Source organism: Trichoderma citrinoviride (genome assembly GCF_003025115.1).
Source record: "Trichoderma citrinoviride strain TUCIM 6016 unplaced genomic scaffold BBK36scaffold_3, whole genome shotgun sequence".
Classification (NCBI taxonomy): Eukaryota; Fungi; Ascomycota; class Sordariomycetes; order Hypocreales; family Hypocreaceae; genus Trichoderma; species Trichoderma citrinoviride.
In genome coordinates, this window is record NW_020194711.1 from 1,678,368 (window position 1) to 1,698,858 (window position 20,491).

Consider the following 20,491-nt stretch of genomic DNA (forward strand, 5'->3'; position numbering starts at 1 on the left):
ATGGAGGGCAGAGATTATACATCACGACAATGTGATATGAAATTCGTGGTACTCAGTCACAAATTACACAAGTTAAAGTAGAAAAAAAAATTGGCAAAATCCAAGTTCAAGAAATAGAAACCACCATAAATGTGGATGGGATATCACTGTCCGGTATATGCGTGCTCGCTCGCTTGCCTTGCTTGCTTCCCTGTATGCCTTCTTTCCCGACTCTTTCCATCTCTAGAAGAACGCAATTTTTCGTGTGCTCTCATCTCTTCTCAAATCTTCATCCTGACCTGCGCCGAAACTGTTCTATGCCTCCGTCTTCTCACCACCACCCACAGCCCCTTTCGAATCCGTCTCACCAACCCCCGACTCGAAGCCTGAACTCATCGGCCTCGAACCCGGCGTCATCGTGGAGTTCAGCGTGATCATGCTCGCAGTCTCCGCTTCATTCTTGATGGTGAAAGGCAGCGCGATGCCGTCCAGAAAAGGCCTCTTCCCGGCAACACCCGTCTCAGGCGAAAGCCCGTCGTGAGCAGCCTCCTGCTCCCGCCGCATCGCAATCAGCTGTGCCACGGGCGTGTCCTCGTTCACCTCTTGATTGCTCGTCTGGTGCTCGTCCCGCACGATCCGCTGGCGAGAGGGTCTGCGGTTGTGCCCCAGTCTCTCGCCTTCGGTATTCGAAGACTCTCCATTGTGCAGTTCAGGGGTGACGGTTTGCGTCTCGGGCCCGTAGTTGGCCTTCTGCTCCCTCTCCACCGTCATTTCATCATGCTTGGAGCCCCAGAGAGACCACATGGCCAGGCCGAAACTTCTCCTCCTTCTCTTCCCTGGTTGCAATTCCGTGCCCACAGGGATCCGTCCCGCCAATGCTGTCGGCGGTGGATGCTCGTCTGCGCCAAAGTCTTGATACCCGACCAGTATCTCTTTGATGATCTTTTTGTGTACCTTGGCTTTTGCGCTCGCGTATTTGGTGTCATATGCGTGCTTCGTTGCCAGCCACTTCTTCACAGGACCCTGTTTGATAACGCCAATCTCCTCGGGCTTCATCATACATCCGGGGAGCTCTTCTTCCAACGGAAGGGGCAAAATGACACCGTTCCTGGTTATTCGCTGTCGGATCATGTGGTTCTTGAACGGCGGGAGCGGATCTCCTGCTCTTCCAACTTCCTTGGGGGTCGGTTCCTCCGCTGGCTCTTTATCCTTGTTCTGTCTTTGCTCTTCCTGTCCCCGAGCCTCTGTATCAGAACCAGAGCTCGTAATAACCGAAATCGCATCATCGTCCATAATCTCGATATCTCTATCCTGGGCACGCGCCAGAGCCCAAGCGCCGAATTGGGCGATCGACCTGTACATGTACTTTGCAGGGCTGGTGAAGCTGAGTGTCGGAGCGACGTGGCACAAATCATCCCAAACTTGAAGCTGCACATAAGTAGGCTTGTACTTAGCAAGGAGTCTCCTTCCGTGGTCCGTCAAGTCTGCGTCTGGCGGTGCGTATTTCGTGGGATTGGCGCACTTGTGAGCTAAGTGAATCTGTTCGTCGCGAAGGAGTTCGCCACCTCCGACTGTAATCAGAAGAGGTGGCAGTCCGCCAAGCGTCGGCTGCTTGACAGGGCTCACCAAAGGGTGTGATAGAAGAGCGTTCGTGGTGTACATCTAAAGTAAGGGTCAGCCCCAAACTGATTCCAACCTGTCTCGGCGAGCTGGTATGGACTCACCTGGATCTGGTCCTTCATGGTAATCAACTCTCCGTCAATGGTGACGGTCAGGAACTTCTCCGTCTCGGTATGAAGCCCACTACTGTCAATATGAACCCCGGTATCTCCATCGCTCATCGGAACCACGGGCTTCTGCTGCTTCTCCTCCAGCTCAGACGTCGGTGGGGGGGCCGGTTTCTTGATCCCCTTCTTGCGCTTCTCCACCTCTTCATTCAGCATCTTCAGATCATCTTCATTCGGAGGCGGCCACGCCCTCGACGGCTTGTGATGGAATCCCGACGTCGGTATGTAATCCAATGGAGCCTCCCCAGCAAGACTCGGAAACGAATGAGTCAAATCAACCCACGGACTGATAAGAATACCACCGGCCGGCAACGGAATGCCTTGGTCGCGAAGAAGGCAGAGCATCGCCATAATCATACCGCCACCAGCCGAGTCTCCCGCAAACACAATTGTGCTCGGGTCCTGGATAGTGAGCAGATACAGATACGCCGCCAAACAATCCTGCAGACCGCACGGAAACGGAAACTGCGGCGCCAGACGGTACCGAGGAGCAAAGACCCTAGCTTTCAGCTTCCTCGCATGGCGCTGCATCTGATAGCGATGCTCGTCGACGCTCCCGAAGTAATACGCGCCGCCATGGACGTACAGCATCACGCGGCGCAGCGGCTCGTTGTTCTTCTTCCGCTCGTTGTAGTCCGCCCGCATCTCGATCCATTCGGCCTCCATCGGCCCCTTAGGCCCTCGCCAGTGCCACCACTTCCTGCCGCCAATCTGCCGGATGCCGTCGGGCCCCAGTTCGCCTTCGATCAGTTCCGCGGCCCGGCCGAGGTGCTCGTCGGGTATGGTGACGCTTTCCAGCTTCACCCACTGCGGGTGCGGAACCCATTGCGCCGTGAAGGCCTGGATCTCTTCGACGGTGTGGTGGGAGGCATACTCGAGGAACGATCGGATTAGGTGTAGTCCTTCGTCGTACGACAAATGAGTGGTTGGGTGTTCTTTCAAGTTCTTCTTGTTGAGGTACTACAAGATCACGTCTCCCGTTAGCAAACCCGTACGGCTCGGGATGGAAGTCCACCGCACTCGCGTCTACTCTTTTTCAAGGAAAGACATGATCCGTTTTCCCAACTCTCCGCCATTGACCTCAACATACGTGTGAAAACAAGGTGGTAACCACCGTGGGCGTGACGGCCAGCGACACCGATGTCGTGTTGAGCCTGTTCATGGTGATTTCGTTTGCTCACCAGGTCCCATCGACATCGACAAAGACATAAGCATGTGCGGATCGCTCGTTTATAGGGGATCTCCTTGCACCGAGGCAACTCAAATCAAAGAAAGACGGAGCAATGCACGACACCGGCACCCCGTTATGAGTAAGGCAGCGAGTCCAGGGCATCCGATATTGGAATCAGGGGACTCATGATGTCATGCCATCTCCCGGCAGGGGGATCGTCTTGGCTCCCAATCCCTCGAATATCGGTTAAGACGATGAGGTTCCAAGATATTACCGCTTTAGTATTAGCCCCAGAGGCCCTCGCGGCGTTACGGTAGTGGTCCGTGCGTGGCCAATCTGGCGCAGGAATCGTGGGAGAAAAAAACACCAAAAATTTTGTGCAGAGTTTACAGGCATCTCGAACCTCGAGCCCCTCCATATCCCCGCTATAATTCCAGCATCAACATCAGCATCAGCACAATGGCGTCTACAGAGGCCGCGCAGCTGCCCCCGGCCGGTAAGTGGGAGAACAGGCTATCATCATAATCATGCTATGGAATACTGATTCGTTTACTTTGTTCACTACAGCTACCCGCCAGGCCAACTTCGAACAAGCAGTCGCATGTGCCCTGCACCTCTGGCCGGCCCTGACCCTCGCCGTGCAGAACGGCTGGGGAGGGCCTGATTCGGCAGACAAGCGAGACTGGTTCGCCGGCGCCGTCGTCGATCTCTTCTCTGAATTCACCGACGCCCAGCCCGGAGAGGCGGCAAAGCCCGCCGCTGAGGAGCCGGATATGGAAGACGTCGAGACGGTGCTGCTGCAGGTCATGGTCGACGAGTTCGAGGTCAACATCGACGACGACTCTGCTCTTGAGGTTGCGAGATCCATCGTCAAGGCGAGATCCGAATGCGCCATTGGCGAGTTCAACGACGAGGTCAAGAAGCTGCGCGAGCGCTTCGCGAACCGGAAGGGCACCAAGGTGGATCAGATGTTCAAGAAGGCCGAGGACCAGGACCAGGATACCGACTGGGAGTCGGGAGACAGTGGCGAGGACGACGACGAAGATAAGGAAGGCGATGTCGACATGGATGAGGCCCCGCCCCTGGTGTCTGTCCCCAAGGAAAAGCCCGCTCCAGAGGTCGACGATGACGGTTTCACCAAGGTCACCAGGAAGAAGAGGTAGACCCGTTGAGAAATAAACCGGGGGCGAGCAAGTTATCGCTGTCGGAAATACCTTCCGGCTCGCCATGATCCAAAACATAGCTACGCAGCGCCGTGACGACTCAAACCTGCCAAAAGGCGATGGAAATCCTAAACGCCAAACCCGCCCAAGCTCTAGGAAACAGATTATACCCGCACACGCACAGACGAGACACGGTGCAAAGCCTACTCCCAGTCCTCGTCGCTATCGTCGTCACTATCCGCATCCCCCTTCTTCTTGGCTTCTTTGGGGCTGTTTGGGGTCCGGCTGGGCAGCTGGCTCGTCTTTCCCGATGCCGCTCCCACAACATCATAGCTGGCGTCAGTTTCTGCCTCGGACTTTTCCTCGTGGGATTTCCTCGACTCATCAGGCTTCGACTCTTTGGCGCCAGCAGCTCCCTGGATCGTGGTTGATGAAGCAACAGACTCGGGCTTCTTGCCCTTGGTATCGGCAGCGGTAGAGGCGGGCTTTGCGGGCTTGTCGTCCTCGTCTTCATCCTCTTCTTCATCTTCATCATCATCTTCTTCTTCTTCGTCATCTTCGTCCTCCTCTTCCTCCGAGTCGTCGTCCCAGCCAACCTCGTCTTCCGTAGAGGCAGCTAGTAGAAAGCGTCAGCAAGATGTCACATATAGATGGAAAATAAAATGAGGCCAGGGAACAGCATCCAGCAATATTCACCTTTAAGAAGATCCCGTCGTCGTGTTTCAGCCGTCTCAATGCCATGACGTAAGAAGTAGTATCTCTTCCAGAAGTCGGCGTAGGGAATTTGGTCCGGCACAAGCTTCTCCATGGTCGAGCGCAGTTCGGGGTATTTCGCCAAGTCGCTGCTGATCTCGTCCGTCTGCTTGTCAAGATCAAAGCCTTTGGTCCACTGTTCGTATTCCGTGGCAGATGGGTCTTTCATGAAGCTCTCCGGCGACGTGTGGATGACATGCAGTTGCGCCTCGAACCTCGAAGTATGAATCACCCGCTTTCCCTGAGCGTCCTTGCTCTCAAACATGACCTGGCTGCCTTGGTTGGATTCATCGGGAGGCGCGACGCTAATGGCGTCTCGTAGAAAATCGCGAATATTGGTTCCAAACTTGAGCAGGGCTTCGTCTGCGGCGTCCTCGGCCTTCTGAAGATCCTTTAAGCGCTTTGCGGCCTCGCTTCGTAATCGCGACAGCACTGTTTCGGATTCTTGCGCAGAAGAGGCTTCGCCAGCCGCCGGGGCTGTCGTGTTGGTCGGGGTCCTCTGGCTCTCGTCGGCGTCGTTGGTGGTCAAGTCGGGGATGATGGTGGTGAGAGAAAGCGAGCGCGTTCTGTTTACGATGGTTTCTCGGAGGCTGGATAAGCCCTTTTGCGCATCTTCGCCGACTTCTGCAAACTCCTTGGAAGCTTGGGTGTAGACCGATTCGCCCTGCAACAGAACCATGAGCCTCGGCCATAATGGTGGTGATGTGCCGGGTTGTTGGCCGTCATACCTGTTTGATCACGTTACCAAAGAAGCCTCCAATCTTGGCGCCCCATGGACTGGCTGAGAATGCCTTGTAGGCTTCCTGGATGTCGCTGTTCAGAGTGTTCTGCGCGCCCTCCTGCTGCGAGCCCTCTCCTCCCTCGCCAGCATTCTTGATGACCTCCTCTTGAATATGGTCGTATGCGAGATCCATGACGTCCAGATGCCGGCGCAACTGCAGTATGAGAAGTGTTGATGAGGAGAATGGACTGCGCTGCCCTTGCTGAAGCTCCAGAACAAGCCTCGGGACTTGCTCTCAGGAGGTGGACTTGAAATCGGCAGCTCAGCTGGCGCTTGTTCACGAGGCTAGCGGATCTCCTCTCCTGCGTTAGAGAGGGGCGGGGGAGTGCATTTGCAGTCACGTGAACGCCGGCGAGCATCTTGAAGCTCGTGTATATCTCCTACCCTGGAATTTCGCAGGGAGTTGCTGAAGGAACATCTAGCATTACTTGATGACAAGAGGCCTACAAGTATCCATACATTCTATTCACTATATGATATGAATGCAGGATTCGCTGATATGGCTGGTGCTTGTATAGCTGAGTAAAGGTGCGCCCGAAATGCGACGATGCATCCGGCAAAAGCAGACATGCTAAGGGGTTCATTTGCAAAGACGCCAACCACCTGCAAAGTCGTCCACTGGCTACTACACCAGAAAACTTTAGAATGAAAGCCTTGCGAGGGAGACTCGATCCCTTGTTCCCTTAAGCCAGGTATCGCCTCTATGCCATGCTCCCAAGCACGGACGAGAACTACAGTACTAAGTAATGACATGGTCCATGAGGCTGGTGAAGACGGCCGAGAACAGACGCAGCAGCAATGAAGCTCTAATCGCTTGAGTTGATAGTCAACACTGGTATTTGCTTGTACTCAACGTGATGGCCCGGCACTTGGCGTTTGTGCCTTAATGTGGTGGCACATATCGGCATAGCAGCCAACACTGTGAGTTGTTCCTGGTATTATGACTGCCGCCACTCCGAGCTTCCGAGCTGGAGACAAATATGGTTCCACGGTAAGTGTTGTGTCGTAGACACCCATCACTGTCAGGTCTCGTGATAGAAAGAAAACGGGGTAGGTCAAGAACTCGACATGAGTGATGTACGTGGCGTCATTGCCTCAAGGGATATTCAGGGTCTGTAGCACCAAATGCACGGATGCTCCTAAATCGGCTCGTATGGTGGCACTGCTTCCTTAGGACGGCCCCATTGAGTTTTCGTTGTGTACTTCTGTCTACGTTGCTAACCTCGGTAATGCAGTGCATCTGGCAAAGCGCTGATGCTCGGTTATAGATGCGTTGGCCAGATGAGAACGGCCATGTTAAGAGGGCAATTGATTGAAAGCATCCAAAGGCGTATGAAAGAGCTATCGATACCTAGGTACCTATGACTTGGGTTGTTTCCTCTGGAGAATTCGAACATGGGCTTTGATTCGAGTCCTTGCAGCATGTGTTCTCTGCTCACTGCACGCGTCTCTACGCATCGATTCGTTCCGCTGCCGTCAGCTGATCTCAATTCCACGCAACCAAGGTCCTGCAAACTGCCTGGCCGTTGTTTGGCAGTCCTATGCCGTCACCATGCATTGTGGAGATGAAATCCCAACCAAGATCTAGATTCCCCGGGCCCTTGAAACTGCTGGGTAGAGCAGGTACTAAGCTGCGCCCGAAAAGTCACCGTTCTCGCCATATTCTCTCCGCATTATCCTCAAACAGCATGTAATTCGGTTCCTTGCTGCCTTCCATGTCGGAAGCCGTTCCAAGTTTTCGATCGTCATCGACTTCCGCGATGCTGCGATCGGAAACAAGGGCTTGGTCCTTGATTTCTTGCGTCACTGCTATCCAAAAACGGAAAATTCTGGGGCTTGACGTGAATTAAGCTTTGTCCTTGACAAGCCGGAATGACGTAGTAGCTATTGTGCTCATTGGCGGACTGCCCCGTTTTGGCCCACTTCCCACATGATGCGCTGCCAATTGCGTCGCGGAGGTGCCTGGCAAACGGCGATCTTGGCCTTGAGAATATGGAGAAGTTGGTCTTCAATGACATCGCAATGTCGAGTTCGAAGCGAAATGCGGGTTTGCGCAGGAAGATCAGGTTTGCTCGAGTGCGCCTCCATCGTTTATTTAAACCTCGACTTCTCCTCTCTTGAACCCAACTTCTCCTCATCATCATCACAACTTTCACACACAACAAACAACTCTCAACCACAACACACACACACAAACACAAACAACCACCTCAACTTCTTTCACAATGGAGACCGCCAAGCAAGCTTTCAACTACGTCGCTGAGTCCATCCAGGGCGCGACTTCCGGCGCAAGCAAGGAGACCAACAAGGAGATTGCCAAGAACGACGACGTCCCCGTCAGCACTCGGTAAGCCGGAGCAAATATTCCGATCCCTTCTGCAGCGAGTGTGTTGCTAACAACCTTTTGCAGCTTGAGCGCGGGCAAGGACGCCATTGGCGACAAGTTCGACGAGACTGCCCACAACAACAAGGCCGAGGCTCACAAGGAGCTGGCCAAGAACTAGAGCGGGATTGGGAATTTGAATGCTTTGAAGGCGTTGATCGGAATCAGAGCAAGGAAATGGGTACACTAGCCGCTAGGCATGAATTGATGAATTGAACATTTGCACGATATTACTTTCGCATCTCATTGCTGGTGATAATCTGTCTCGTCTCTCGCCTTGATTAAATACCTAATACTCAGGTGTAGAATTATGAACCTCTGCCTCGATTTTACAGATGCTGTACAGATAAGGTAGCCGAGGCGAAGTCACATCTCAGTCTCTAACCCATAGATAGGGCGATGCAAAGGGCAATTTTCCGACGGCACAAGTGTTATCCTGACGGGCGCAAAAGAGAGTCGTTTGGTTGTATTTCTCGTCTCGAACGGCGGGATGGTCTACCACAGCGCACACTAGCGACAACATTAGGCAAAAGCGTTGACTGCTGGACAACATGGAGCGAAGTCGGGCGAAGATGATGCGAATCGAGCCTCATTCAGCTAGCCACGCGTCAATAGTAGGGCTGGCTAAAGTGGCCGATGAAATAGAAATCGTAGCGGGGTAATGCTGGTCCTATTCGATCAGATACCAGCAACACTCGCCGCCTTTGACTAGAATTGAATTGATAGCCTATTGATAGCGGCAAAGGCAGTCGGCTGGCTGCGTGTGAGTGCTCGGGTGTCGTTTTCGCCTGGAATCCCTCAGCCTGTACAAAGCAGCTTCATTACCATACGGATATGGTGATAGTACTGCATATACCGTAGGTCGCTAGGCTGCCACTCAACGCGAGGTCGGTAGTACGAAGTCAGAGCTGCCAATGCTCGCTGTTGCGAACTCGTCCGTATAACGTGTAATGCAGCATCGCAGGACATGTCGGTGATACGAACAGCAGGGTCTTCTTTCCGGGTGCGGGACTTTCGCCAATTGGTGCAAACCCCACTCGACGCCCGGAGACGGTAGCGACTCGACGTGCCAGTGCGGAAGTGCGGCCTTGCGCGGCGATGCGGAGGTGAACTACAGCTGCATCTGCACGCGAAGCGCAAGAGAAGAGGCCCCGTGCCCAAGGGACTAATTGGCACATGTCTGGCATCCCCGTGGGCGGCACTAGCATTCAGTCCCACGCGCGGCAAATCACCTCATTGGGGCGACGGGCCGTTGGACGTCTGAGAGAATGCTGACGATTGATGATGCGCTCATCATGTGGTTATCGCGGTCGATTGAGGTTCGTTGATTTTCTGGATCCAAAAGGAAGAATGATAGAGCCAGCTCTCCGATTAAATAGATAGGCACAGTGTCCCTGAATATTTGTCTTCGGTAGTTCTGGGGATACCGGTTCGGTATCAGCGCAAATGCCGAAGGGGCCTCGACGCTGACACCACTCGATTGGCACTGTCAGGTAGTATTTGGTATTATCTTGCGCTCGACCGGTAAATTCGTGCACCGTTCGGGGTAGTATCTACTGGTCAGTACGAGATCGGTACGACCCGTCAGCTTGCTGCGCACATGTTGAAGCAGGTGCTTCCTTGTAGTATGGAGTACATGTGGCTGTCGGCGTGTGTCCCGGTTCATGCTGGCCGGCGACGCTTCCATCATGCACTACTAATACCCACGACCATGTGCTCTTGAAGAAAGGCGTGGAACGGGGAAGAGCGGAAGCAAAGGAACGTGAACTGTAGGCCAGTGGGGAGAATCCCCAGATGTCAAGACGGCTGCCGAAGCCGCGAACAAAGGGATCAACGAGGCGTTATGTAGCCATCGTCAACACGAGGCCCAGGCACAGGGACTCGTCCAGGGACGGGCTCGTCTATCGCAGGTACGAAGCACGAAATTAAAGCCGCTTGATATTACCGCCGGGGCAGGACGTGAGGGTAGTAATACAAGGTAATAAGGCAAGTTTGTGCCCGGTTCATGGCTCGCAGGGCAGCTCAGTTGCTGTATCCGTAAGCAGGCCGTGTCTCGCACACTGTATCGTCGCTCTGAGTCGACACCGAGGCGTTGCGGCAGCGCGGACAGCGGTCTGGCCGAGCAGGGCGTCCGGGGTCTGGCCAATGGCAGTGCGCGCTGCGCACCCCGGCGGCTTCCCATTGGTGCACGCCAAAAGGGCTGAAGAGCCGGACGACCTGTTGCGGCGCTGCCCCGCCCGGCCTCTGCCGCTGACAAATGCCCCAAGATTCCTCATCGCCGCAACCTTCGAGACCAAGTACTGTGCAGCATCTTCCCCAGCCGAGCCATCGCATCACAATCACCACATGCCTCCCCCTCGCGACCCCTTCTGGCGCTGAGCCACAGTGCGAGTCTCCTCTGCCCTTCTGCCCTCTGCTGTTCCAGGCCGCACGGAACCGCCTAGAAGAGAAATTTCTGACTCAGGCATCAAGAAAAAGACACTGGACGACGTTCCCTGTCATCCGCCCGCCCCACTGGCCGGCCTGCTGAAGGAACGACGCTGGGAAGCCGCTACCAGACCACGCCAACTGCTCAATTTGCCTCCCGGCCGCCTGCCCTCCTGCACCAAACCGTCCACTCGCATCATCACCCTCACGAACACTGTCCTGGACCCGAAAGCTGCGCCTTTTGTGCTGTGCAGCGCCATCCGGGAATTCCTCACTCTGCCATCGTCGCCTATTCTTATCTACCAGTTATCCCCCATCTCGTCGCCGCGCTGCCCCTGACAATTCTCTTTGTCTGCTTTTCCCTCCTGGATCGTTTTGGCCCTAGCGTCTAGTAGCATTTGAAATCAACTCCCCGCCACCCGCGGCCACGGCGCTGGAACAGAGGAACAAGGCCTCTGAGAGAGCGCGACAACAGACGGGCGCCTGAGTCTGAGAACCTGCCGTCCCGAGGGCAGCGACATCGTCAGAATTGGCATATTTAGGACATCCTCCAGGAAATCCGCAGAAATGGCAGCAACCGGCGCTGGAAGCGGCTCGTCAGTGCCTCCGAACTTCTTCCTGACCCCGCAGCAACAGAGCCTTCTCTTCACGGCTCTCAACGCGAACAAGCAGCAGCAGGCGAACGCCAAGTCTGGCCTTTCGCTATCCCCGACTTCTTTCAAGCCGAATCCGCTCCAGAGCCTGGACGGTGCTGCTTTCCAGGAGAGCCCCTTCCTCGACCACTACGACTACGACTTTGGAGACTCCAGCTTTGATTTCTCGTTTGCCAATGATGCCGGCCAGACTGTCCCGATTGGCGATGTGCAGGATAGGGCCATGAGCGCCAAGTCCGACTCTACTGAGACCGACAATCCCGAGAAGAGAAACCATCCGGATGATGAGGAGGACGATGCCAGCCCTGGCAACGACTCCAAGAGACATGAGGGTTCCGACAAGGTGCCCAAGAAGCCTGGCCGCAAGCCGCTCACTTCGGAGCCAACTTCGGTATGCCCAATCCATGCTTCCTTGCCTACTTCTTCTTTTCGGCTTCATGTCCGCTAACAAAACTCCGTCTGCAGAAGCGCAAGGCTCAGAACCGAGCCGCTCAGCGTGCCTTCAGAGAGAGAAAGGAGAAGCACCTCAAGGATCTTGAAACAAAGGTCGAGGAGCTGGAGAAGGCTTCTGAAGCCGCCAACCATGAAAACGACTTGCTTCGCGCTCAGGTTGAGCGTATCTCTGCTGAGCTTAACCACTACAAGCAGAGGATGGCGCTTGTGACGCCCAAGACGTCCGCGCCCGTCCGCGCTCAAACCTTTGGCGCTGCGGCCATCAGCAACCTGCCTGACGTCAACTTCCAGTTTGAGTTCCCCAAGTTTGGAAATCTCCCCGGACCCCCTGCCAAGGCGGCTCACCAGAAGTCCATGTCCCAGCCCATCAGCCCCGTCTCCAACCAGGCTTCTAGCCCTGCCACAAACCAGAACAACGTGGAGAAGCCCGCCCGCATGTCCCAACAGGCGGCGCGAAATGCGCAGTTCAAGGAAGATCTCGCCAAGTTTAACAATGGCGTCTTCAACATGCACACTCCGTCCATGAGCAGCTCCACCGCGACCGGGTCAAGAGCCAGTGTCGACTCAGTCAACTATAGCATGAACAACACGACAAGCTCGCCGTCGGCCTCTTCTCACTCCAATGTGGGCGCGAGCTCGTCGTGCGGCACGTCTCCCGAGCCCTTTACTCAGTCCCCCATGGGCTTTAAGCCTGTCGACACCCTGACAACCATTGGCGAGGAGCATCCCTCCATGTCCACCACGGAAGGGCCCTTTTCTCAATTCGCTGGCCTTGATTTCAGCAACAACAGCTTCGATTGGATGGTGCAGCAGAACAATGGCGGCCAGTTTGATCCGCAGCTGTTTGGCGATTATCGCGAGCCTCAGGAGAACATCATGGCCAACCCGACTTTTGACGACCTGTTCAACGATTCACTCGAGGCCGATTTCTTCACTCCTTACAACATGGCCAGCCCGAATCTCTCGAAGAAGACAAACCTCATTGATGAGATTGACGCTGCAAAGGACAATGTAGATGATGATTCAACCCTGACCAAGTCAAACATGAGCTGTAACCAGCTTTGGTACGTTGCCACAAGTCTGATCAATCTCAATTCTGCATCTTGTACTAATATCGATTACAGGGAGAGGCTGCAAGCATGCCCCAAGGCTCAGAACGGCGAGTTTGACCTGGATGGTCTGTGTTCAGAGCTCACCAAGAAGGCAAAATGCTCCGGAAGCGGACCCGTCGTTGCCGAGAGGGATTTTGACACCATTCTCAAGAAGTACATGGGCAAGGAGGCGGCCGATTGCACGGCTGACAAGCTGGGAATCGCTCTGGAAAAGACGCCGTCCGAGCCTCTGGTGATGCCATGATCGAATGGAATCGACGGAGATGCCGCTTGGCGCATAGCTGTACGTTTAAAACAACCGATCTCGGGTGCAAATGGGGACACAAAGAATCCATGGATTTTACGGCGTTTTGAGCAAAGAGGGGCATGGCCAAAGCCATTGACACCCGGGCTTTTTGAAGCATTGGATGGACATAGGACGAACGGACAAGTCGTCATTTTTGAAGCATAATTTCTGGTCTTGTGTTTTCCCTTGATTTAACGATGCTGGAATCTGGTTGCTCTATTGTATTTCTATATCAATGATTATACTCTGCATTTGCAGCTCTTGCTATACTGGATATTCTACTCCTTCTCACACTTTCGATTTTATACGTGCTTGCAAGTTCTACGCCATAGGGTATACGAGAGTTGCAATGGAAAGGAACATTTTCTTTATCCGAATGTGTCTACTTTCCTTTACTTTTGGGCTAGCCAAATATATAGACCTATGTACTGACCGTCTTAAGACTCTCGGGACGGATCTTGAGCCACCCATTGAAGGCAAAAGGGAGCTGGCAGTTTGGACCTGGTTGAGATTGCCTTGCCATACGCAACAGGTGGTGGATGTACATCTCTCTATCCCTTTCTCTCTTTCTTGATCAGCGATTCAACAAACAAACAAAACACAAAGGAGAATTAGTACAATGTTCAACGAAAACCCCCCTATATCCCTTCCCTATCACTGCCAGTTCAACTCGAATAGCCAGAAGCAAAAATATCAGCATGAAGGGGGGAGCCCTCGGACGCCTTGAATCCCGCTGAGTAAGTTACAGTACAGTATCTATCTCATCGTCCAATTTCTTTCTCATCGGAAACATCGGTAACTTACCTTGGAGGAAGAAGAAGTCTTTAACCGAGCAAACGAACATTCTATACCAATCTTCGTTTTGCCGCCCGTTCGAACTTTTGTCTTTTCTGCTTTAGCAATGATTACGGAGTACTACTGGGACCCGGGGTATTCCGGGGGACATTGTGTGAAAAACTTACTTGTACCACGGCAATTCCAGAATGCCCTTACTTTCTTTTCCACCCCGTGGCACGTTTATTTGCCACCGGATATCGGCAGACCCGGATAAATATCCAAGTTATTAAACTAGGAACCAACTTATCCTGCCTTGCAAGGAAAAAGGAGAAGATCAGAAGTCCAAACCCAAGAGAGGAAAGGGAAGAAAAAAGGAGGTAAGGATTTCTGATCAAATCGTAAGGTATTGGAAATGCTCATGTAATCTAAGTTAGGTACATACTAGACATATATTCATATATGTGTTGTTAAGAGGTAGATAAGTATGCCATCGCCAACTATAAACCTCCTCCATACTCTCTTCGCTTCCATCTCTCTATATCTTTCAGGCGCCTTTCCTCCCCATCCTGCCCCATCAATGGTGTAACTTTGAGTGAAAGTATGTCAAACTACTGGGACGATGATGCAGATAACCATATTCCCGCTATTCCGCCTGCTGTGTCTCTGCCATTGTTCCTCGTCTAAAATATGCAAACGCCAAAACCGGGAAAAGGAAAAAAAAATTACATCAAGAAGAGTCAAGCAGAGAGGAAGAAGACTGCCCTCTATCCAAGAAACAACCGCAATAGAAAATCAAAAGTCAAGAAAGCGTCAGGACGTGCATATGTGAGCCCCTTTGTGCAGGGAAGTATATCGTACAGTGAGATGGGTATCGACAATCGAAAAGGCGTTCAGGCTGTTAGCTGTGAAACATGCGGAGCACCCCATAGTGCCACCCTCTCAGATGTCCCACAAGAGGGCCAAAGTAGACCAGGAGAGATTACGGTGCCCGTCCGCCGCTCAGCGCGCCTAGACGAGCTGTCTCGAGGTGACTTCGGGACCGGAGATGGGGATTGCCGGGGCTCGCGCCTCATGCCGGCCGTGTAAATTCCAGAAGCGTCAATCGTCCGTAAACTCCGCGTGAAACCGTTAACCCATATCACGTACTCCTTCTCCTCGTCGGGATCGCATCCAGTTCGCTGTCCATGGAGAGGCAAGTCAAACCTCGGTCCCGTGTTGTGTCGTCACAATTCCAAGGCGATGTCGACGCTTCAGCTAATGACCACTCTGGCTCCTTCCTTGCCCAATACGCCACGCTCCCTGGGCTTGGGGCTGTTGGTTCTCCCCTTCTTGCTCTTCAAAAAGCCAAACATGCCGCCTGACGATTCGCTCTTCGCCTCAGCCGCGGTGTTGGCATCCTTGGGAAGCGTTGCGTCCTGTCGAGCCAGCTCAGACCAACTACCTCCTCCATCCAGCGTCAACTGCACTCCGCCTGTCGGGCTTGTGACTCGCTTGCTCATGGGCGGTGATCGAGGGACGTATTGCACTTGTCCGGGGTATGCAGACGATTGCGCTTGAGGGGGCGCCCGTCGATCGGCGCTGACGGTGGCGTCCACAGGGGGTGCTGGGTAGGTCAATGGCGGCTCGTTCGTCGAGGGCATCTGGGTAGCTTCGTCTGTCGTAATCGCTTGAGGCTCCCCCGTCGCTGCATCTCCGTCCTCGCCCTGAGCGGCAGTGATCCTATGGCGAGTCAGCACGCCATTTTGTGCAACGTGGGTAAGCGCATTTCAACTTACTTGGAGTAGGCCGCAAGGGTGTAGTCAAACGGACGGAAATCTGTCTCAATCATCCGGTACAGCTCGTCTTCACGAATCTCCTGATCGGTGGCATCCTCCTTTAGCCGTTCTCTAGGCTTCTGTCGCCTTGCGCGTGCCTCCAGAGGTGCCTCTTCGAGCAGCAGCTCCTCCAAGTCGTAGGTTGCGTCGAAGTTGGTCTTGTCCGATGAGGGAACAAAGATGGGCTCAATGCGCTTTTGCTCGAGCAGGTCGAAATCAATGGTCTTGAAGAAGTCGTTGTAGATGAAGCTCTCCCAGGTTGAACCGAGTCGGTTGTTGGGGTCCCGTTCAAGCGCGGCACGAATGGCGTAGAGGCACGTCAACGAGACGGGGGGTTGCGTGACAGGGTACTTTGGCTGAGAGAACTGAACCTGCTGGCTAAGCGAAGATTCGCTGTTGCCCTCGAAAGGTCGCTGGTCTGGGTAAGCCATGTGTGTCTGTAGTTGCGAAGAGAGTTGCGTCTTACCTTGTTGTAAATGCACTCGTAAAACAAGACACCAAGTGACCACCAATCCGCACGAATGTCGTATCCCTTGCCCGAATAAACCTCGGGAGCAAGGTAAGCCAATGTCCCGGACTTGCTCGTCATGACACGTCCCGGAACAATGTCAGAAGCCACATTCTATATAGCCAAAGTCAGCTTATCAGCCCATTCAAATCTTGTCGCGGGTTGTGTAGGACCTACGAAATCGGTCAAATGGACATGCCCCTCGGCGTCGAGCAGGACATTGTCCGGCTTGACGTCTCTGTGAATGATGTTCTGGGAATGGACATAGCGGAGGGCGCAGCCCAATTCAGCAATCCAGAAACGGACAGCCTCCTCGGTAAACGTCTTTCTGGAGATGTGGAATCGCAAGTCGCCGCCGCTCATCAGATCGACGACGAGATACCTGGAGAATATGCCGTCAGCATAGGTTTCCATCAAACTGGGCGGTGTAACTTGAGTTGGGAGGGGGGCTCACATGTATTCGATATCCTGGAAGCTGTACCGCAAGTTACAGATGAAGGGGTGGTTAACGTGCTCCAGCATTCGTCGCTCGCGGATGATGTTTCGGACGCTCTCGGACTTGACAACTGTTGAATAGAACGTTAGCTGCGCTGTTCATACATGCTCTACTCTTCTGGCGCGACTGCAGGTCAAGCAAGAGCTTGCTGCAGAGCGTACAAGAATGACACAGGACAGGGCGTACGTACCTTCATCTTTCCGAATGTATTTCAGCGCAAACGTCAGGTTGGTATCTTTGCGCTCGACAATGCGGACCTTGCCGAAGGCGCCTCGGCCTACCACTCGCAGCAAGCGGAAGTGGTTGAGGTTGGCTGCTGTTCGGTCAGCTCAAGCCTTCTGGAAGCGCGGCTTTGGAGGAGGCAAGGGGAAATGCAGTCCTCATCGCTGCACGACGCGCCAGAACACGTGGGGGAGAGGGAGCGAGGGAGGGATGCTGGAGGCCATGATTCGCTGGGGGGAGCTTCTTCTGCACGCACCTTCGCCGGTCAGGTCGACGGGCTTTCCCTGGCCGTTGCCCATGATGAATTGGCTGGGGAGGATCGGAGGACAAGTGCAGCTTGGTTATCGTCAACGACGGCAAAGGCTCATGCTGCTCGCGGGTCTGGCAGGAGATGGCGGGTTTGGCTGCTTCGATTCTTCTTTTCTCGCGGGCGGTCCAGTGGGGGGTCCTGCTTTAGGAGCAAAGGAGAAGAAAAAGGATAAGGAAAGGTCGCAGATGGGCGGGCTAGCAGGTGTGGAGAGGCGGCGAATGGACCGGATTGCAGTAATAACGGCGAGAGTCGAGCGATGGAGTTCTGGGTTCTGGGGCCCAATGCCGGCTCGTATCTGTAGTTCGGGGGGCCTGGGTTATCAGATATCGCCCGGCCGTCGGTGTCCTGCCGCAGTAATGCAGCACGGGAATCGCGTAGTGCTGATGAGGCTGTCGACGATGCTGTCGATGATGCTGAGGATGTCGTCGACGATGTTTCTCGACGGGGCCGGCGAGGGACGACTGATTGCGGGATGGAAAGCGAGACGGGAGGCAGTCCAAGGAAAAGAGGATGCGTCCCCATGTAAGAGGAAGAAGGGCAAGTCAGGGAGGATAACGAGCTTGCAAGGATGGAGGGCGATGATCAATGCTCGCCCCAGACTAGCCAGTGCACCGAGAAGATGCGGGAGATTTGATGGAACGGGGGGGGGCGAGAGTCGCAGCACTGGAGAGGCTGCCCTGGAGGTTTAGTGGCCGAGGCGCCCTGTATTAGTGGAGCGCTGCGCCGGTAGTAGCAGCGTAGCAGCGACCAGCAGCGCGGCCGAGGCGGCAAATGCAGCTGATGGGGGATGGGGGGGCGCCTGGAGGCTGGAGCTCCAGCGGGCTCAATGCAATCAAGGCGCCGTAGCCTCAGGGCTAGCGCGCCGTAGCAGCTGCTGCAGCGGTGCGGTGCGGGTGCAGGGACCCGTTTCTCGAGGTGCAGGTGGGCTCAATTCAATGCCTGCTGAGGACATGCGCACACATTCGGGTGCAGGACAGGGATGGCGCGGGTTTGGTTTCAGGGAGGCCGGGAAGATGACTGGGAGAGTCGACGGAGCATTGTTCTGAAGAGCGTGAAGAATGGAAGCATGAGCAGCAGAGACGAGTCAAGAGGCGGAATGAGAATGGACACATGGAACCAGAACCGCGATATACATGTGTACTATGGGCATTACCCCCATGATACCTCTCTTATCGCCTAATAAAGGGCCTCTGGTCCAGACCTCGGCCAGCAATCCAACTCTGCATCTTGGTGCCTCCCAGGACACAATAACCCGGTGGGGACGCCCAATGGCACGAAGCAAGCATGTGGGAGACGAGTCAATAAACTGGAGACGGGAATTGCTTGATGCCTCATGGGCTCGCACTTGTCCCCGTTTGATTCATGTCCCCTTGCACCATCATCAGACTCGCCAGGGCCGCGGATGACGCAAGGGAAAGGCGAGTGAGATGGACAAACAACACAGACAACGTGCAGTAGTAATAGATAATGGAGATGGTCGCTCTGTGGGAATTGCAGCGACGGCCATTCTGTCAAGCCCTTTGAGTGGTGCAGATGTCGAATCGCACTACTTCCATGCTACCTGCTACCGAGTCGTAGTATGAGTTGCACGTCGCCCGTCGCACAGAACAACTGAAGGGTTTCCGGTTCCGACCTGTCCTGCTCCGGACTAACCTGTGCATTCTAGCGGTGTGTCGCATCTCCGTGGCCTGCTTTTTCTCACAATGGACGAGTAGCCGTTTGACAAGGGGTTGCGCAGCACCAAAGCAGCAGTTGCGATAGGAAACGAGGCCCACGAGTCGAAACAGCATGAGCACGCAGCAGGGAGCGACAGCTGGTCCTCGTCACTGCAGTGATTGATGAGAGCAAAGCGACGCGCAGTAGCACGAGCAGTTGTTGCCGGCAGGTCGTCTCAAGTTGCCAACAAGGGCTCACCTGCATGCATGGCAGGAGACGGAATCCATCGAGTGCGTGGGCTCATGCTGTTGGTTGTCGATATGGGGGGGAGGGGGGGGGGGGGGGGGGGGGGGGGGGGGGGGGGGGGGGGGGGCAATGCGGCATGCAGCAGCCACGGAATATTCGTTACAGGTTGTTCCATTTCAGCTGCCTGTAATTTGCATTGGAAGGCTTCTAGAATGCCTACATTGATTCGATGAAGAGGATGCCTGTCATGTGCAGTGGTTGCGGGCACACACCAAATGCACGGAGATGGCCTGAGCACCGATGTCAGTTGTCAGTCTGACTTGAACCTGCAGCTCGTATCAGCAGCGGCAATAAGAGGCCAACAGTCTGCAGCACGTCAAGTATGTATGCTCTCAGGAGAAAAGCAGACGCAGAACCAGATCCAATCGGATGAATAAGAAGGCAAGATAGGAAGCCCAATGCCATGCAAAGCCGCAACAGCAGCAACTCTCAAGTCCGAGGCCAAAGGAGGTACTTGAAACTTGTAGTACTAACATGAATGAAGGCAGCAAGAAAAGCTCCGGCTTGGGTGTCGATGCAAACGCGTGCAACTGGCCAGATGGTGCTTCGACATGCCGGCGCCCCTCACCCACCCCCCTTGCGTATGAATAGGCCACCTCAAGCACCCAGATCAAATCAATTGTCTTTCCCATTTGCTCCGAGGCGTGGTCGACCCAAAGGTTGGTGTGGTGGAGAAGCCGAACTACTGCGCGTTACCACGTTGTCGAAGACCCCGGAATTTCTGGAAGAGCATTTCGAAGCTGACACGCACACACGCACACGCACACGCACACGCACACGCACACCTCTGTTTTGCCCATATTTCAAGGGTCGGGTGTAGTATCTATTTTGCCATTTTGCCAATCCATTCAAGGACCCGGACAGCAATAACGTCCAATCCAGCAAACCCGCACTATCCATCAAGTTGCCACCCGCTAGCGGAAGGGAGGTGATATTGAGTGGAGGGCGGAAGTGGAAGAATAGGGAGAAGGATCAATAGAAGCACAGAAGCACAGAAGTGAGATCCGCCAGAGGTCTCGAAGGTGCATCAGCTTGGTAACTGGGGTTTCATTGCATTTCTGTTGGCCGCATGGGTTATATTATGACTGCACACTTCCTATCTACTAGTATGCCTAACAATCATTAACTCATCATTGCTGTAGCAGCCCGCCGCTCCAGCAGCAGGCATCAAGGCCATCTGCAGCACTGTGGGGAGTGTCAACGGCAGCCCTGGTCGGCGAGTCCGGCGGGCGGATTCAGAGCTGACCAACGCTGGGCTCACGACGCGATAGACCACCTCGTTGCCCAACAAGCGAAGGGCCATTCATCAATGATTAGTAGTACCTTAGGTAGTGGTAGTAGTACTAGGTAGGTAGTAAGGTAGTGGCCAGCTAGCACATACATACTAGGTACTATGTACTACCTAGTATGTAGCAGCAGCTCTGTGGCGTCCATTCTAGCAGTTGTGCTATTGC

The 20,491-nt window shown here is 54.3% G+C and overlaps 7 protein-coding genes across 7 annotated transcripts; 4 read left to right on the plus strand and 3 right to left on the minus strand.

Moving 5' to 3' along the window:
* Nucleotides 1-294: 294 nt before the first annotated feature.
* On the minus strand, nt 295-2,928 carry BBK36DRAFT_1157157 (alpha/beta-hydrolase; the record flags this gene model as incomplete). Its single annotated transcript, XM_024893993.1, has 3 exons — nt 295-1,641; nt 1,704-2,726; nt 2,857-2,928. 3 exons carry the CDS (start codon nt 2,926-2,928, stop codon nt 295-297), a joined length of 2,442 nt encoding a protein of 813 aa, XP_024752238.1.
* Nucleotides 2,929-3,396: 468 nt separating this feature from the next.
* Nucleotides 3,397-4,100, plus strand: BBK36DRAFT_64391 (hypothetical protein; the record flags this gene model as incomplete). Its single annotated transcript, XM_024898421.1, has 2 exons — nt 3,397-3,433; nt 3,505-4,100. The coding sequence occupies 2 exons, from the start codon at nt 3,397-3,399 to the stop codon at nt 4,098-4,100; spliced, it is 633 nt and encodes a 210-aa protein (XP_024752239.1).
* A 203-nt stretch (nt 4,101-4,303) lies between these two features.
* On the minus strand, nt 4,304-5,767 carry BBK36DRAFT_1166796 (BSD-domain-containing protein; the record flags this gene model as incomplete). The annotated part of the gene is made up of 3 exons (XM_024894958.1): nt 4,304-4,716; nt 4,797-5,517; nt 5,582-5,767. 3 exons carry the CDS (start codon nt 5,765-5,767, stop codon nt 4,304-4,306), a joined length of 1,320 nt encoding a protein of 439 aa, XP_024752240.1.
* Nucleotides 5,768-7,859: 2,092 nt separating this feature from the next.
* On the plus strand, nt 7,860-8,138 carry BBK36DRAFT_1113531 (hypothetical protein; the record flags this gene model as incomplete). Its single annotated transcript, XM_024889924.1, has 2 exons — nt 7,860-7,981; nt 8,045-8,138. 2 exons carry the CDS (start codon nt 7,860-7,862, stop codon nt 8,136-8,138), a joined length of 216 nt encoding a protein of 71 aa, XP_024752241.1.
* Nucleotides 8,139-9,312: 1,174 nt separating this feature from the next.
* BBK36DRAFT_1192422 (hypothetical protein) lies at nt 9,313-10,396 on the plus strand (the record flags this gene model as incomplete). Its single annotated transcript, XM_024896768.1, has 6 exons — nt 9,313-9,336; nt 9,433-9,505; nt 9,568-9,591; nt 9,791-9,927; nt 9,974-9,995; nt 10,119-10,396. 6 exons carry the CDS (start codon nt 9,313-9,315, stop codon nt 10,394-10,396), a joined length of 558 nt encoding a protein of 185 aa, XP_024752242.1.
* A 615-nt stretch (nt 10,397-11,011) lies between these two features.
* Nucleotides 11,012-12,906, plus strand: BBK36DRAFT_1112043 (transcription factor; the record flags this gene model as incomplete). The annotated part of the gene is made up of 3 exons (XM_024889771.1): nt 11,012-11,488; nt 11,563-12,618; nt 12,679-12,906. The coding sequence occupies 3 exons, from the start codon at nt 11,012-11,014 to the stop codon at nt 12,904-12,906; spliced, it is 1,761 nt and encodes a 586-aa protein (XP_024752243.1).
* A 2,069-nt stretch (nt 12,907-14,975) lies between these two features.
* Nucleotides 14,976-17,106, minus strand: BBK36DRAFT_154914 (serine/threonine protein kinase; the record flags this gene model as incomplete). The annotated part of the gene is made up of 7 exons (XM_024897631.1): nt 17,022-17,106; nt 16,734-16,859; nt 16,502-16,613; nt 16,225-16,429; nt 16,006-16,161; nt 15,501-15,952; nt 14,976-15,444 (listed from the first exon to the last, which is right to left on the minus strand). Exons 1-7 carry the CDS (start codon nt 17,062-17,064, stop codon nt 14,976-14,978), a joined length of 1,563 nt encoding a protein of 520 aa, XP_024752244.1. The 5' UTR covers nt 17,065-17,106.
* Between the last annotated feature and the right edge of the window lie 3,385 nt (nt 17,107-20,491).